General features: G+C 42.1%; 1 protein-coding gene across 5 annotated transcripts in view; it reads left to right on the forward strand.

The window, feature by feature from the left end:
• Positions 1-18644, forward strand: part of grik5 (glutamate receptor, ionotropic, kainate 5) — a 110380-nt gene that overhangs the window by 62805 nt on the left and 28931 nt on the right. For all 5 annotated transcript variants that reach the window (XM_005925138.3, XM_005925137.3, XM_014334441.2 and 2 more), the window contains exons 8-15: positions 4805-4983; positions 5727-5780; positions 6562-6720; positions 7103-7255; positions 10499-10603; positions 13199-13306; positions 17233-17436; positions 18386-18499. In XM_005925138.3, coding sequence (XP_005925200.1) covers positions 4805-4983; positions 5727-5780; positions 6562-6720; positions 7103-7255; positions 10499-10603; positions 13199-13306; positions 17233-17436; positions 18386-18499 — 1076 coding nt within the window. The remainder of the gene's footprint in view (positions 1-4804; positions 4984-5726; positions 5781-6561; positions 6721-7102; positions 7256-10498; positions 10604-13198; positions 13307-17232; positions 17437-18385; positions 18500-18644) is intronic.

The following is an 18644-nucleotide window of genomic DNA, read 5'->3' on the forward strand; positions in this document are numbered from 1 at the left end:
AATTATGGTCTTCATTAGAGTCACAAAGGAGGGTGATTCAGAAAATGCTTTGGGGCGGGCTTACATTGTGAGTGACAAGTCACTACTGCACGAGAGATCCACACCCTGCTTGTCGTGTCTGCTTCCAAAACAGGTGACAGCAGAAATACTCGAGACTTCACTAACGGGATGGTTGTCATCACTGTGTCTTTGTCCTTCTTTTATATGCAGTCTATGTATATGATGCAAAAATGTGGCTCAGAGATCAGTGTATAAATTGAATCATTCCACCCCTATTAAATACATGACAGAATATGCCTACACTCTCTGCAAATCCTAATTTTTCCACCAAACTTTTTGTCCACTTCTCTGCAAAAACGAGTTGGTATAATTTGTTTTGCAGCTTTTGACTCCTCACACCAGCCACGCGAAACCGTCCAAGAACAGAAGGGCACTTACATAAAGAATTAGTGGGACCACTGAAGTCTGAACACATCCCTCGGCAGTGTTAAAAGGGTAGTTTTGACAAACAAAAAGCTCTGACATTATGAAAAATTGATTCAATCACTGAGATGCTTTCATTATCTTTCCAGCAGTTAGCCAGCGGTCCCCTGGTTTCCTGAAAGTAAGCTGAATTCCTTGTGGACTTGTCATTTCATTGAACCAAGAGAGCTTTGAAATGGCATCAGACACCTTTTTCAGTTTTGATCATCTGTTGAATGGGTAGATAAGAGCCTTGTCTTTTACCGGGCTTTTTCTCTCATAATAATTAGAGGCGGCAGATCGCCTGATAGTTACCGTGTGGGTCAAAATGCACAGCTTTTATTGGTGGAGGAACTGAGGAGTGCATTTTTGTGTAACATATTTGGCTTGAAGGTGATCTTTACAAGGTTATCGCACTCACAGACTCTGACCCACTTGGCTGCGCTATCTATCGCCGTGGAGCTGGTTGCCATGGCTGCCGAATAGGTGCTAACTGCCACTCAACAGGCTTGTTCCACACTCTGAACAACTGTGTGGGTGTGTATGTGACACTGTTTGTGTGTGTTTGATGTCATTTTTCTGAGTGTTTGGTTCACTTTGTCTGTACATGTGCGGCAGCGCAGGACTCTGTGTGTGTGTGTGTGTGTCTGCACACAGGCAGTGGGTTTTGGGTTACTTGTATGAATGTCAGCGTGTGCTTTTGTGTGCGGCGGCTCTGCTGTGGCGCTGCAGAGGTTAAACATCAGACAATGTTTACCGCTCAGCCCACTTGTTTTATTCATCATGTTTACACCAGTGTAAAGTGAATTCTGTCTTTTATTTTTTATTTTTATTTTTTGGCAGCAAAGTAAGTAATGCGCAAAGTCACACATTTTGCTTACACCCACCATAGATGTAGATCCTAATTATGGCGTGTATTTAGAATCGGGTCAGTTTTGCAACAGCGTCCTAATGGCTTTAATCTAATTTATCCGTCTTTTAGCCAGATATTCTGTTAAATGAGTCAGAGATTTTTGGGTCATTTCCGATGAATCCTTCTCTCGCTGTGCCTGGGTCAGTACTTGCTATCTGAGCCTAATTCCATTATGCAGTTTTCATGAGATGGATGAGGTTAAGGACAGCGAGAGGGAGAGACTGAGCACAAGGAGCAGAAGACGGTGGCAGTGTTGGAGCAAGATGGATAAAGACAGAGAGAAGTAACTAGAGCACAGGGCTAAGACAGGAGAGATAGAGAGGTTAGAGCTTCTCTGCGCGAGAGAATATGTGAACGAGGGAAAGTGAGAGAGGGGAGTAGAGGAAGCTGTAAAGTGCATTGATTTTTTTTCTTCTTCCCCCTCCTTCCTCAAACTAATTAAAGTTTTGGCCTGGTTCAGTGATTACCCCACTGCTTACAGAGGCTTTCTCCTGCTGAAGGGCTCTGTGTGCTACCTCTTCCCTCCTCTGCTCCTTTCTCTTCCCTTCCCTTTGTCCCACAGATGCCTGCCCCACCATTTATTTACATAGCTAGGGGTTCTTTACTATGGAATTACAATTAGGAGGCATCAGAGCTGACTTTCTAGTAAAGGCTTATTCCACCCATGTTGTCAAGTGAGTCTTGACATTGGTTGGACTCATATTCAAGAGGAATTTGCTTGAAGTGTTTTAAGTACTTTATTCCAGTCTTTCAGCTTCTCTTTCTGCCCATCTTCTTTTATTTTTTTTTGCCATAGGTTTTCATGATTATTGCATGTCCAGTTTTGCTATTGGAGTGTAAGATTTTCCATTTTTCGAGCACATGCTGTTGTACTCAAAGTGCATAGTGTACATTACGCAGAGATCCGAAAAGCATTAACTGAAGGATGAGACAACGCAGGCAAAGTGCATTACAAAGCACTCAAAGAGCACATAACTCTGCTGAGGCTGCACGACCTTCTGAATTTATTATTCTATTAATAAAATGTTCGGAAATTTGTCATGTTGATTGGTTGATGGCGTCCATCAATTTTGGAGGATACCTAAAACCTGTCTGGGAATATTAGGGCTTTGAACAGAAATAAATTTCTATTGAGGCAGACTCACAAGAACCAAGTTGTGTGTGTGTGTGTGTGTGTGTGTGTGTGTGTGTGTGTGTGTGTGTGTGTGTGTGTTATGAGTTATGTTATGTCCTCCTGCTGCAGAAACATAGACTGCACAAATGGCTTTCGGTTTTGCATCCTTTCGATATAGATTTATATACAGATAACTGCATTTCTTTTCTGGTTGCAGTAGTATGATGCATTTAAATGCATCAATCCATTTATGGTCTTTATCAATATTTATCAGTTTTGTTAAAATATTATCGAGGAAAACATACAGTACTGTGCAGAAGTCTTGAGTCACCCCTCATTACTTAATGTTGCTAGGAAAATGGGAAATAGGTGCAGAGATTTGCTCAAACATATGTATTCATATGTTGCTCATATACATCCTCCTGCGAACCAGCCTATTCATTTATGTCCTCTTTGGGTTGTATCTTTTGACCTTATTGAGCTACCCTACCCCTAAGTCACCTAAAGGTTCAATGGTAAGGTTTGTTTTCCCTCTGTTCTCAGGAGTATATGCATATGTATGTTGCACATATATCTTTGCAAGTACATGATAACGTAAAGTCTATGAGGCAAAATTGAGTTTGTGCAATTCTAGAGAGCTTAAAGTTAATATTTAGTGTGACCACTTTCAAGCTTATGATTTCTTTCAGTAGTCTTCAGGAATAATTCTGCAGGCTTCTTGGAGGACATGCAAAGTTCTTCTTTGGATGTTGGCTACCTTTTATTCTTCTCTCTTCCAAGCTGATCTCACACTGCTTCAGTAATGTTGAGGTGTGGGCTCTGGGGAGGCCAGTCCATGACTGATAGCGTGCCATTGTGTGTTTTTCTGTCTGGGTATAGGTAAAAATTCAAATTTGGATTAATCACTCCACAAGACCTGTTATCACTGATATTCAGTCCATTCCTGAGTAATTTGTTGTACCTCAGCCTTGTTTAACCTTCTTAAGTATGGCTTTTTGACAGCCACCCGTCCACTGACGGCATTTCTGACGAGGCTTCAGTGAACAGTGGATGGATCAGCTTCATCTCTCAGGTCTTGGTTCAGATCTTTGATGGATTTTTTTTTAAAATTTCTTAACAATATGACTCTCTGGTACTGTTCATCAGCTTGAGAGGGTTTTTTAGTCCTCCACTTCCTTTATCTTTCTTGAGGACACACTGCACACCATGCTGACATTAAGAATCAACCTGTTGGTACAAAAATACAATTTTATGCCTGTCAAACTATGTTATCTTTGCCATGTTTCATAGGTTTACCTGACAAATGGGAACGATTTTCTGTGCTGTTGTGTCAGGCTGCCAACAAAGTGCCTAAAGATACAATTTAAGATTAGTTTTTGCTAATCCCAAAAAGTTGAGTCTGTTAATCTGGACATGAGTTAGAAGTCTTTTGAATGGTTTGAATGGTTCATAGGTGTGTGTTAAGTAACAAAAAACATTCATGTGAAAGCTCCCAGATACAAGGCCAATGTCCAAAGAAAAACTTCAAAGGACTTTCAGGAGAACTATTGAAGAAAACCATGTTAGCAGATTACAAGATAGTCTATCTCCTTGGAAGCAAAGCATAAAGAAACGAGGGCTGATTCAAGATTTTTTTTCACAACACTGTAAATATAAAATCTAACTACATGTAGTGAAGATAGAGGTGAAAAATAACACATATCCCCATAACTTGTTAAAATGCATATCTGCATCTTTTATGCACGTCCGGATTGATGGAATAACCTCTGCATAACAATTGTCCCGAACATCCCTGGGTGTAAACAGACGTACCCTGAGCTGACAGATTCATCTGGAGTCATAGATTTATTGGAAAATAAATGCAACCTTTGAGTCACAGTTGAGGTGTCGCGAGAGCACGGTGGCACTTATCAGCATCGAAAACAAATCACTTGTTTTCCGCATAATTCTTCTCCATATTTCTGTAAAATGCCGTATGTCAAGTAGGTTGTTAACTAAGAGGGAAACAAACAAACAAGGCAGAGCTGATAAGAAAAATCTTTTTTGTCGGAATTACAATAGATAAAAAAATAAGTCCTAGTGAGAGATATGGTTAATGGGAACACGCGGCAGACTTCATATTAAATGATATTTCATTTCCTGGGGATTTAGACAACCCATCAATCATGCTTTGCAACGAGACACTAATATATGACCATTCCAGGATAAATCAGATTTTCAAATGTCCTGCATTGGTTACGTTTTGAAAAACACGAGTCGTATCTACTGATACAGACACTGATGCGCGCCTCGTCCCTGTTTTCGTTCTCCCTCAGGCCTGCTGAGATTGGAGGAACTGGTTCGCCGCTTTCTCATCTCCCGGGAGACCCTGTCAGTCAGGATGCTAGATGACAACCTGGACCCTACGCCGCTGCTGAAGGAGATCCGTGACGACAAAGTGGCCACGATCATCATTGACGCCAACGCTTCTGTCTCCTATCTCATCCTCAAGAAGGTGAGTTCGCAAACGTCAATACGTTCCCCAGAGCCACCTACACATTTTCAGGAGTCGAAGCTACTCTTGCATACAGTGCAAGCAGTATGTCTCAAGGGGGTTCGCGTATATCTCTCTTTTATGTACCCACATGAAGGGCATGCGGAGCTCACCATCTGTAAAATAATAAAACAACTCGCTCGGAGCTCCACAGGCTACACATTTGTTGTTGTTACTGAATTAACATCTATTTTTACCTTCTCTGCCCTCCAGAGCTGCATAGGGAACAATATTTATGCGTGTCTGCCAGCAACGATCACTTACATTCTTATGAAAGTATTTGACAAAAGAACATCTTTTGCTGGGATGTGGTGCAGATGTTACCCAAGCTTGTTCTGATTCATGGTACGGCTTGTAACGCCGATAGCCAGCACAGTGAGTCATGGCTTGAATGCGTATGGGATGTTTTTACTGGGTATATTTGAGCCGCTGTCCGCCCTCAGCGAAATGTCCTAGTGTTAGCCTGATGATGTAAAACTGTGATTAACGTATGCTCTCTCCACCCCCTCCCCACTTTTCTCCCTCACACCCTCTCCCCTTTTGTACCCCGACTGCTTCCTTCCCTCTCTGCCTGTCCAGTAGCTCTCCTCCTTTGCCCCCTCTTTGCCTTTATCAATCCGTCCATATCCTCCATTATTCTACCGTTTCTGCATTCTCCACTTGTTTGATCTTATTTCCTCTCCCTCTCTCTTTTTGTCTCGCAGGCGTCAGAGCTTGGGATGACATCAGCATTTTATAAGTACATCCTCACCACAATGGTAAGAGTACGCAAATTGTTCCCCTTCCCCTCTTCTGTCCTCTCTTCCTTCATTTTTCCTCCTTCCTCTCTCCTGCTTTTCCTCCTCTTTCTGTCCCTTTATGAGCCAGCAAAGGTGTTAACAGGAAGAAAGTACTCAATAGGTGGAAGTACAGAGAGGTGAGGGAAAAAAAGAGAGAGGCGAAGAAGAAAGAAGAGGGAGACATTTGAAAAACGAATTACTGTATGAAGATGTGGATGTGCAGAGGAGGATGGTGGGAGGAAAAGAGAAAATAAAGTGGGGGTCTGGGGTGGAGGTGATGACAGATGTGATGTGCCCTTTTTCTTCTGCCACCCGCCACCTTCCCGAAGCTTGCGGTGTTTTCATCCTTCTCCTTGATATGCTCCCCTCCTTTTCAAGCGTTTGAATAAATGTACCATTTTATGTTGCGCGTCTGATTTTTATTTTTTCACTTTCCTCTCTCTGCCCTCTGTGCGGGATGTGGTCCTGTGCTTTTAGATGTACTTGTATGCATATTTGAAAAAGAAAAAGAAAACTCTGTTCCATTAACCTCTATTTTCCTCGTATCTCAGTCTCCGCCTTTCTTCTAGCTCTCCATCAGAGATTAGATGCTGTCACTCCCCGTAGCCTCTTTTTTTCTTTACCACCCTCTTCTATTGCAAAGTATTTTTCTTCTGTGCTAAGATTTGATAGCCTGTCAACATCACCCTGTCACACACCTCAATTTTCTCTTTTTCCTGCAAACACCCTCCCCACTCCTCCTCCTCCTCTTCCTCTGTAGGACTTCCCCCTGCTGAGACTGGATGACATAGTCGATGAGCAGTCCAACATTGTCGGCTTCTCCATGTTTAACACCACCCATCCCTTCTATTTGGAGTTCATTAGGAGCCTCAATCTGTCTTGGAGGGAGGGCTGTGACCTAACGTACCCCGGCCCTGCGGTCAGTATCTCGAGCCCATGAGTACTCATGCGTGCACGCTATTAGAGCTAATTTTTAATGCTTTGTTTATATGCCACACAACATTAAGCTACTTTATTCCTCACACTGATTCATGGAGCACTTAAACGACTCCAGCTAGTCTTTTGCTTGTATTTAATGGGTATTGATGCATCCATCTTTGTTTCCTCCCCATTGGTTTACTCGAACCTCTACATCTTTTCCCTCCTCTTCTTATTTTCCTGCCTTCTCCCCCCCCCCATTCCTTGTTAATCTTTCAATCCTCCCTGCACCTCTAATTCCCGTTAACTCTTTTTTTCTCTTTCTCTCTTCTTGTTTCTATCCATCTCACTTTTCCCCCGCCTCCCCTCTCCACCTTCTACAGCTTTCTTCAGCGTTGATGTTTGACGCTGTGCACGTGGTAGTGGGGGCAGTGAGGGAACTGAACCGCAGTCAGGAAATTGGAGTGAAGCCACTCAGCTGCACCTCACCTCAGATCTGGCAACATGGGACCAGTCTTATGAACTATCTGCGCATGGTAAAGCTCCATATTTACTATATGTCCAAAGCAGGAAACAAGATGTAACATCAGTTTAATCTTCTTTTTACATTCACGCTTTTCTTAACATCCTTGAGTAAACTGCGACTCCTATTTATTAACGCTAGTAAGATTAGTGTTGCTGCAATTAGCATTTATTTTTTAGAGTAGGTTAAACTTGAGAAAACACAGAAAATACTGTTTTAAAATTGCTATTCTACAAAGCCTCAGGTGACATCTTCAATTAGAGCTTGAAACAGTTACCGCACTTGGAGTACTGAGTTGATGGAAATAAACCTACCATAATTTTTATAGCCAGTTAATTATTGGAAAGACTAAATATGAGCTGTTTCCAGCCATAAAAAATTGAGGATTTTCCTTATGTGAAATTAAACTGACTCTTAATGTTTGGGAATGTTGGTTAGCAAAAATGAAATATCATTTTGTGACCATCTGCCGCTCCCATCAGCGCGTTAATGATCCACCCCACTCGCTGCTCACGATGTGGATTTTGATCTCAGACACACACCTGTCATATTTTGTGCCTGTAACTAGGTTACAGTGTTGGACAAATTATTCAAAACCTCCTTTATGATGTTTTCTGCTAGAGCTGAGTTCTCCAGGACTACATTTGGAGAACACACACAGAGAAAAACAGACTCCCAGGGGAAAAACAACAACAAGCAGTTAGTTTGATAAGTATTTGGACAATAACACAATTCTTGTGATTGTGTCTTTGTACACCGCCACAGTGGATTTTAATTCAAACAATTAAAATGTGATTGAAGTATAGACTTTAAGCTTTAATTCACAGGGCTTAACACAAATGTCACATTAATTGTTTAGGAATTACAGACACTGTCAAACACAGTTCCCCTTGTTCAGAGGCTTAAAAATAATTGGATCAAATAACACAATTTCAAATTTGAGAATTGCTTTTAATACATGGCTGAAAATCCTTTGACTCCCAGATATCTGGAACCCATGGACATCATCAAATGCTGTGTTTCCTCTCCCGGGATGCTCTGCCATGGTTTATCTGGAGCCACCTACACTTGCTGCTTGTTTGTGGGGCTCCCTGCACTTGGTTTTACCTTCAGTGACTGAAACACTGCTCTGATGACCTGTGATCACGAGATTTGGAGACTTGGCTACTCACAAATATCCCATTTCTTTGCCTTGGAAACTCTTGGGATGCTTTTGCAGTTTGCTTCGGGTCATTATCCATTTGCGCAGTGAAGGACCGTTCAATCAGTTTTGCAGCATTAGGCTGAATCTGAGCAGAGAGCGTAGCCCTGTACACTTCAGAATTCATCCTGCTACTTCTATCTGCAGTAACATTATCGATAAACACCAATAATGTGGTTCCCATGGCAGCCATGCATGCTCATGTCGTATGCTTCAGATGATGAGCTGTTTCTCTCTTCAATACTGATGAAACAAGTTCTTCATGTTTCATCAGTCTGTAGAATGGTTTTCAAACCAAACTCTTTCAGATGTTTTCTCTCCAATCTTGCCTTGTTGTTCTTGAGTGTAACCAGTAGTTTGCAGCTTGTTGTAAACCCTCACAAAGGTCTCTCTTGATTCTGTCTTTGATAATGACACGGCTATTTCCTCAAGAGTGTTCTTGATTGGTTTGATGTTGTGAAGTTGCTTTTCTTAACCAAGGAAAAAATATGCTCATCTACTTTATCTGTCTTTCAGGCCTATTATTAATAATGATAATAGTAATAAAAACAATAATGACAATAATAGCTATTTTATAGCACTTTTTACCGTTGCAAAGTGTTTCACAGTTCGAATAAAAACCATGAATTAAAGATAAATATGAATGTTGTAGCATACAGACACATAGTCAAACACTCGGTCTTGCATTCATTAATACAAACACTCTTCCATACACACATTAGATGTAAATTATGGCCAAAGAAAGATGCTTTTTCAGATCACCTCTCTGACTTGCATTGGCATCTCGTTGGACCTCATACTGAGAGTTCAAGAAAACGGATAAAAACTACAATCAACCTCCACTTTTATCTGCTTAACTTGTCAAAGGAACACGGCTCATCTGGCTATGAAAACTGCTTGTCAAGCATCCAGTTACCTTTGGACCTCTGAAAATGTTAATGTAATACTTATTTAAACTCCTTGAATTAAAGCTGAAAGTCTGCACTTCAGTCACGTATTGAATGTTTGATTTAAAAGCCTCTGTGTTTGTGTAAAGACCCACAATTACAAAATTCTCCAAAAACTCGCTACAAAAACTTGGTACTTTGTAGCATATAAAGAAACTGAATGAAAAATCCAATAAATAGACTTATTCAATCTCCAAACATAGGTGTAGTATAAAGACACGCCACAGTAGTTTCTACACCGTCAAGATCACATTTTACCATAAAGACACACAAAAGAAACAGACAGATAAAAATGATGGCTTCTCCTCTTCATAGTGATTAAAAGCAGAGAAAAGCAAAGATGCTACCACTTGAGAGGGGATTGCATTAGCAGCATGTGTTCAGAAAAGACTCATAATTATTCATGACTCGTCATTTTGTTTAGTTTTCTTTTAACTGAAATATTGATAAATGAGAAGAGTACAGCTGAAATGTGTATCATCCTCATCTCATGTTGCATGTAACCTCTGTGTTTTGTTGTTCTTTGTCATCTCCCATCGCTGGTCGTCTGTTTCTCTCATCGACGACCTGTTGTCAAGGCAGCTCGAGTCTCATCTCTCACTGCCCCCGCCCCACCGGCCCGACATCTGTCTTTGTTAGTCAACATCATGGTGTGCTCCATCTTCAGCGCTGCGCCATTCATCATAGTTCTCGCTTACTGTGCCAGCACCTGGCTTTTGAAGAGAGGGAGCTGAGCTGTGAGCTGCAGGTCTGAGTCTTATTAGAGAGCTCTTGACCCTCTCTGCTGCTCTGCCTGAGCCTCTCGTCAGTCAGTTTCTCCTAGTTGATCCAAAACTGATCATCCTTGTCTAGTCCAGCCTCAGATGCTTTCTCTGCCTGTCTTAGTCTTTTTCCCTCTCTTTCCTCCTGATCACTGGTGATACTTTCTGTCTAACCATGACCGCTAGTGAGAAGAAGTATGTTTGCTTAATGCAGAATGCTGGCTTAGTTTATTTCTCTACATCTTTTCATGTTTTCTGTGTTCTCCACTCTCTGTTTTTCTTACCTTTCCTTCTCTCCTTCATGCTTCTGTCATACTTCCTCACCTCACTCTCTGTCTACCTGCCAGGTGGAGTACGATGGTTTGACAGGGCGAGTGGAGTTTAACAGCAAAGGTCAGAGGACCAACTACACCCTGCGGATCCTGGAGAAACACAGAGGAGGCCACAAAGAGGTCAGAAGTCACCTGCTATCATGCAGCAGCCAGGTCACATTGCCCTCAGGTTCTGGGTTAGTTACAGGTCACTTGTCTCATTTCAGAAAGCCTGCAGCGGCGTTTAACACGAGGTCAGCTTCATCACAAACTCCACTGATAGCAACCATATCTTTACTCTGTGATATACGTTTTATCTGAGGTGCGGCTCATGTTTGAACAGTGGTTTCAGTTTGAATTAAATCTACATTTCACTGATTACAAATGTGGAGTGTTAAAGCACGGGAGCTATTTTCCTAAAGATTTGCTCGATTATTTGTTTTCTGATCTAAAAATATAAAACCTCTGTGTCATAAACGACACATTTATTTTCTTTTTATGTTTACAAACAATAGCTTGACATTGGTTTGCAAAAATCTGTGTTTGATATTTGCCTTAAGCTCAGTGCACAGCAGACAGGTGTGCAGCTCTGCTCTGGTGTTTGTTTTTGTCTCGTATAGAACTGGATTTGCTTTAGGCTTAGTTTTAATCCGTATTTGATTTGGACTCTGTCCTTAATTGAACTCTGAGCTGGATTGTAGCTTGCAATAAGCTACACTAATGTGATCAATGATGGTTCCTTGAAAATCTTGTGCTCATCTTTTTTCACAGAAATGGATCAGAGGTGTAGGTGTAGTCTAACAATCAGATAGGTTTGAGTACATTAAAGGCTGGGCCATGAATCAATATCATCTCCCATTCCCTTTCAACAGAAATGTACCTTCACAGTACGGCCATGTTGGACAGGAGTAGAACTGAAGTTAGCAATTTTAATGAGCTAAGTTTTCACAGTGAAATGCAAATAAAGCACAGCTCATGTGGAGAACTCGGGGGACACTCAATTAAAACAATTAAAACAAAAAGCACACTCTTAACAGAAGTGTCAAAACCTACCTAACTTGTCTTGTTAAAATGAAGAAAAAATGAATTCTGTGCTCCCTTTCCTACTCTAAACAAACCAAGAGTACAGAATAGTTTTTCTAAACAAAGTGTAGCCTTAACTGTGGTAGAAGGAATATCAATGAGCAGAGAAAACAGGTTCACCATTGGCACGGTCTCCAGGGTGCAGCAACAGATTACAAAACTTCAAAGAGACTAGAATTCACTGACAAGCAGTGTGCACCAAACTACAACCGTCCTCTCGAACAGAGACATGCTCAAAGGGGCGGCACGGTGGCTCTAAATCACAGGAACAAGTGAAGGCACCATTTAGCAGCACACTCTAATCAGCATTTAAAGCCAGAATATGGGAACAAACTAATTAATGCTAAAAGTGAAAACATATATTTAATGTGCCCCTGCTTTAACTTTATTTGACTGGCAGTGTGTAGATATAGTTATTGGAAAGCAAACACTGAGTATTGTGGATGATACACAGCAATGTGTAGCAGGAAAAACACTGTGTTTACTTGACAGTGAATATAATTGAGCAATAGTGTTTTTTTTAATTGCTGAATTTGTAATAATAATAAAAATGACTTTTTAAAGTCTCATGCTTCGAGTTTGATCTCTTGAACTAGTCAAGCACAGGCCACAGCAGATTAGTTTAGGCTAGTTGGACAATGCTACCAAACTGTTGGCAGGCCCAGCAGCAAATGAGGTGTTCAGGAGCATTTTGGTACATTATTGTGACAATGCAGTCCACATGAGTAAGCTAGAAGGAAAGGTGAGGGCAGGTGGAAATCTAAGTGCATTCCACCTGCATTCACTAAATGAAGTATACACACCACTGCAGCCTCCGACTGAGGGGGAATTACGCTGCAGTTCATTGGCTGGAGGAAACACTTCTTTTTCACCTCCTCTTAATGTCTTCCTGGGCTCTGCACTTGGCCAGCTGTTTTCCATGTTAACACAAAATGCCACCTGCTACATATACTTAGAGATAGACTTTTACTTAGTTGAGTGTTAACTCGAGGTAATGAACATTTTAACTCTGCTCCTCCCCCCTCTCTGCACAGCGGCACCCACACTCCAGGCAGGCAGCGGTGGATCACAGATAAAAAAAACTCCTCTTAAATGTCAGGGCAGGATAAAGAGTGTCACAGGAAAGCTGTGATTCTGTCTGTGGAGTCATTACCTCTTCTTTGACCTATTGAAAGATGTACAGTAATATCTCCTGAAGAAATGCCTCTGCGAGCTGCTTTTCCACCCAGCGGATTGGTTAGGTCATAATCACACACTTATGTACCTAAGTGACTTTACAGTCTCCATAAAATGGAAATATGGGAACAGTATTTATGCAATTTAAAAAAGGTGTGCGTAAGGGAAAAAAAAAATTACAGTGGAACTTCTGATCATGAATGCCTTTCATTACCGCCTTTGCCATCTTGTCCCAGCTCATTGCTCTGCTTATAAACAGGAGCTTTTTTTCCCAAAGTGGTGCATAGTACTGCGAGTACATATACGGCTCCGTGGGGAACAATTAACTCGTTATGCATATGCAGAATCTAACAGTGCGGAGCCCAAGTCCCAAAACATGAAACGTGCAAAAGGTGTTTTTAACAATAAAACAGCTGCTGTATATTATTTATCTAACAATAACAGCTTATTTTTTGTCACGCTTCTTCTTCATGTTAGATCGGTATCTGGTACTCAAACAACACCCTGGCAATGAACTCCACCAGTCTGGATATTAATGTCTCAGAGACGCTGGCAAACAAGACCCTCATTGTCACCACCATACTGGTAAGGTCACGGCTGCTCTCTGACGCTCCACATTAGTGAGATCAGAGTTGTTTTTTTGTTGCTTCGCAGGCTGTGCCGGAGCTCGTGCTGTGTTGTGGTCTGTTTCTGATAATTTTGCTGTCGCCGCTGTAACTGTCATAGAAACTGACAGATCACCGAGGGAGATGTGTAACTAAAAACCAGACTGCTACAGTCCTGGTCTACTGATTATGTCCAAACCCAATAAGCTGTCTCCTTGTAGGGTTTGGACATATGATTGATATCTACAGGTTGGTGTAGAGCTGTGAAAGAAACACCCAGAAAGATAGATTCAAATTCACTGAATCCTAAAATACTGTTAACATCCTGTGATAGCACACTGTGTTAGCTAATTAGCCTTTTCTAAATCAGTCTGTTGATTGTTGATGATGCGTAAGTGTTGAAGCCAAATTTCATAACGGCGAACATTACGCCGTTTATGGGGGAAATTAAAAATAAACATGGAAAACATCTGAAGCAGCTCGAGCTTTAGGACAAAACAAGAAAGAACAAAAAAAGGAAAGGGAAAGAAAACATCTTGTTTCTGTTTCTTGGGTAGTGTCAGATATGAAGATGTTTAGCAGTAAAGAAAAAGCCATTTTGCTGTATTCTCCCAAGATGTAGACAAATTCACTGTTGTTTGTGTGTTAGAGGGTTTGGGCTGGTTTAGACACATGATGCAAGCTTTATGAAACAATTGTTGTTGTTTTTTTTTTTATGTCAATACATTTGGCGCACTGCTCAGATCTGCAAGAACACCGCCTGCCTTCCCTTGATACCCTGGTTTTTCTGCGTCGATCCATTTCGTGGCTAGACAGTGGTTACTGAATGTTTTTTTCTACCCTTACCTATGTCTGTAGCTATCTTCCACAATCCAATTTATGTCTTTTAAACCAATTTAGTATTGGACTTCCATAACTGTAGGGGACTCACAAGAGGGAGATAAAAATGGTCTAAATTGATTCTGCTCAAGCTGAGATATCTTGACTTTTAGCAGTGGGCAAGCTCCAAGAACAACAACTCTAAAATTCCCAAGATGCATCTGTGTATTGTTCTTTTGTGCCATGTCTCTAAAAAAAGCTTTCTAGCCTTTTCAGTTAGGAAAAACTAACTAATGCACCTTTTGATAAGTAAAACGATTACGATGTTAAATGTCTTCTCTTTTAAGTGCCTTTAATTTGAAAAGACTGCCAGAGTTATCTTTGAAGACACAAATTCAGGCTTTTACAAAATTGTCTGTGATTCCCTAATAGAAAAGTGCTGGCATTCCCATGTCGCTGGAAAAATGGTTATTTGGCTTGTTGCGAAGAACACAATACCATACGTGACTGTGGAGTAAATATAAAGCCAGTTAGCGCAGAATAGCATAGCGCAAACACTGCAAAGTATTGAGGTTTCTCACATGACATCATGGACACATTACGCCACCATACTGGATGTGAGAAAGCTACTGGTTGCTAGGGAAACCTGTATTACCAGACTGGTTGCCTGTACTGTAGTTCCTGTAGGTTTCTGGACTTTGCTGGATGAAATTGGTTGCAAAGAAGATGGTGCGCCAAAAACTTTCTAGCAATTACTTTGTTTCTTAACAGGTTGCCATGGATGCCTGTAGCTTTTCACATACTTGCTAGTACTGTACTCACCAAGCGGTAGTACAGCTTGATAAAGCGTGACACAAACCAGAAATAGAGATGGCTTGCCTTCAAAGTAAAAAGTTTTGCCTCAGCACTGCAGTTAGCGTGTTTCAAAGGGCACAACTTTTACTCCATTTCCAGCTTGCATCCACTTTTCAGTTTCACTACAGCTTGGAGAGTAGCTGTACTGTGTTTGTAGGACGTCCGTCACTTCCATGCGAACTACAACTGCAGCAGAATGCAAGTTGAGCTGGGTTTGGTGATTTGGCAACTTCTAGCAACCACTTGAAAATGAGATGAGATGATGAGATAGCCTTTATTTGTCAGTTGCAGTTGCCCACAGCTGAGATGACAGACCTTGCCGACCGTACATACAATACACAAACATCACATTGGGGAGACAGGTCAGGCTAGGTAGCAAGGGAAAAAAACCCTCAAAATGTGTAACACAAAAGGATAATACAGGAATGCACAGGTATCAACACACCATAGCACAATAAAACACAGACAAGCAACATGGGAGAGTATTCCAGTGTGTACAGCTGATCTGGGACCGCTGCAATCTTCGATTGCGCCTCCAGCTGATCCGGTGTCCACATCGGATGGGAGGTAAGTATGGGAGGAGGCGTTGGATTCGGGGTAGGGAGGGTGATAGTGAGGGCGTATCAGTATCAGTGTGCATGTTTTGTCCGTGTTCAGCTGAGAGGAAGTGTCACCACGTCCGGTTAAGCGAAGGTCAACAGTGTCCAGTGGACCCAGGTGGCCTTGAAGGAGGTACAAAGAGTTCTGACAACAATCCTGTTATCATGGGAAGAATTTGTTGTTCCAGTCAGCTTCAACCTTGGCAGGCCTTCAGCTGGCGCCAGGGGGGCTGCATGAGTGGAGATGGTGAATGTTTGAGTTTAGTGCGAACAACTGCATCCAATTTTTACAGTTGGTCTAATGTCCATTACTGGTCACCAATTATCTCAATTCCCGTTGTTCTTCTCCAAGATCTTATCCATATTGTGTTCAAAACTCAGTCTGAGTACTCACACCCCTGCCAATCGTCTATCATGTCGGCCAGCCTTATGGGATTTTGAACAGCTGTAGCCGCTTCCTGTTCTTTGATAAGCAAGACCAAGCAGGTCCAAGCTAGCTTCAATCAGCCCGAACTCTGTTATTGTGGTTCCAAATTGGTAGATGTCGTTCATTGTCCTCCATCAAGAGTGCCGCCAGACACACGACGCAACCGACCATCGAGTATCCGGCAGCAAATGTCTCTGCAGGACAATCGGGCTCTCCCAAGCCCAGCAGGGTGTCAATTCCGTTACGGGACCAGTTGATCAAATCCATCATTCTTTAGGTTTTAGAGAACAAGACTGAGAAACTCTTTGAGGGTTAGAGTTAGACGAGACTAGACAAACACATAGAAGCAGCAGCAGGGAAGATAAGAGAGGGAGAGGGGGAAAGATGCGTCTGCCTCCTCCGAGAGCCAAAGAGAATCAGGGAATACTCATTTTCCCTCATCTGGTGGTTGCCATATGGTCTAGGCCCAAGTGACTGTGGGCTTACTCACTTGATCCTTCATTGTCACCATTATTGTCACACCAAAATAGCAGATAAGTTAACATTATGTTGTCAGTGGTCATCTTTCTGCATAAACCTCAATATAAGTGAACTTTGAATGAGTTGTAGGTGAAACTCATTACGAGTTTCATCGTGTTTCCGGCCTTTTGCTTAGCTGTCTTTTATTTTTGTGAACTCAGCTCTGATCCAGGCAGATCAGCTGATCTCAGTGCTGGCCCTCTTTGGCTCTACTGTTCACCTGACACCCTCCTACACATCCAATTGGCTATTTCATTCAGGGCACGCCATTGAAGCCTGCAGACCAATCCTCAGCAAATCCTCTTTTTCTTTCATGCTATATCTGACATAATCAGCGCTGTATCTTTCTTCTTTGATGCCTGCTTTGTTTTGTGCTGAGGTTCTTGCTGCTGCTCTGCGGGCCTCTGACGTTCCACATATGTGTATGAAGGATGGCGATATCCCACAACAGAGCTATGTCATCAAACATAAAATCCTGCAGATAGAAATATAAATCTCCCTTTGGCTGTAGTGGTCCTGACTTGACACTCTAACTTTTTTCCTTTTTTGTGTGTCTTCATGCCAGAAAGCAAATAAGCATATTCCCCCAAACTTTCAAGCCATTGCTTTAATCTAGCAAATAATCTCTGATCAAGCAGATATTTATAGTTTTGGACTGAGACCTCGTCATGTGTCCCTCATGTTCAGGAGAACCCATATGTGATGCGTAAAGACAACTACCAAGACTTCCAGGGAAATGACCAGTATGAGGGCTTCTGCGTTGACATGCTGAGGGAACTGGCAGACATCTTGAAATTCTCCTTCAAGATCAAGCTGGTGGATGATGGCCTGTATGGGGCCCCAGAGCCCAACGGCTCTTGGACTGGCATGGTTGGAGAGCTAATCAACAGGGTGAGTACTCTCACTCCCTCTCCAAGTGTTACACACACACAAACACAGACACATGCACATGCACACTCCAGAAACACAGAAACATGCACTAATATTCTAAGCAGTTTCCCTACAAAAGGAGGCGTATAATGAACACACAACTATGTATGCACACACTGCCACACCAGACACACACACTCACACTTGCTCTGTAGCCCCAAACCACAACTCTGCTGTAACTTCCCATGTTTCAAATTGCCCTCAGAGGGGAGTAAGACTCTTATCTAGGACAAAAGCTGACTTGATAATTCCCCAAAAGAGAGTGGTAACATTGCCTAAAAATTGTCTGCACCATCTTTCCTCTCTGTAACACCCCCCCCCCCTTTCTTTCTGTCCAGGCCTAGTGTGCCTCTGATAGACACTCTGGTTGAGGCAGGCTAATGAGAGCCCCTCTCTGCTTAATTACCATACGGTATACTTCAATTACCAGGCTGTGGTCCCCATGTGGGGCATGCCACACTGGTGCTCCCCCAGCTCTCCACGCTTCCTCTCTCCCTGCCCTCCCCACTGCCTGATCACTCAGCTCTAATTAGCGGTCCATGTTCATCAATTAGCTTTTAATGGAAGAGATGGAGAGGTGGCAGCGCAACCAGAGACCTGCAAGGTTTTATACAGGTGGAAAGACCAGTCACCCAGTGCTTACTCGCAATTAGCCTCATTTTTATGGTGGGTAATGGGTGTGAGGCAGAGTGCACTTCTGTATGTTTCTGCAAATGTATTTTCAAGTGCATAGTCAAACTTTTAATTTTTCATCATTCAAATAAACATTTTGAACAAGAAGAGTGCTACATTAGTCCGTCTATTTTGCACTCCTACCTGACCATTTGTTGTTGTTTTTTTCTTGCCTCTCATTCACTTTCTCTCTCTCTCTCGCTCTCTTTCCACAAATCTATCTTCACAAATCTTCCAGAAAGCAGACCTGGCCGTGGCAGGTTTCACCATCACATCAGAAAGAGAGAAAGTTATCGACTTTTCTAAGCCGTTCATGACCCTGGGGATCAGCATCTTGTACAGAGTTCAACTGGTGAGGGTGTTATCTAGGCCTGTGCACACACTGGCTGATACTCGCTACAGATCTTGTGCTGGATTTTATTTCTTTTACCTTCACTGCTTTATTGCCAACTGGGTCATACAGAGAACGACAACTTGCACTTGTTAAAAATGAGGCT

Source organism: Haplochromis burtoni, unplaced genomic scaffold (assembly GCF_018398535.1).
Source record: "Haplochromis burtoni strain Fernald_Lab_line unplaced genomic scaffold, NCSU_Asbu1 Contig_80, whole genome shotgun sequence".
Classification (NCBI taxonomy): domain Eukaryota; kingdom Metazoa; phylum Chordata; class Actinopteri; order Cichliformes; family Cichlidae; genus Haplochromis; species Haplochromis burtoni.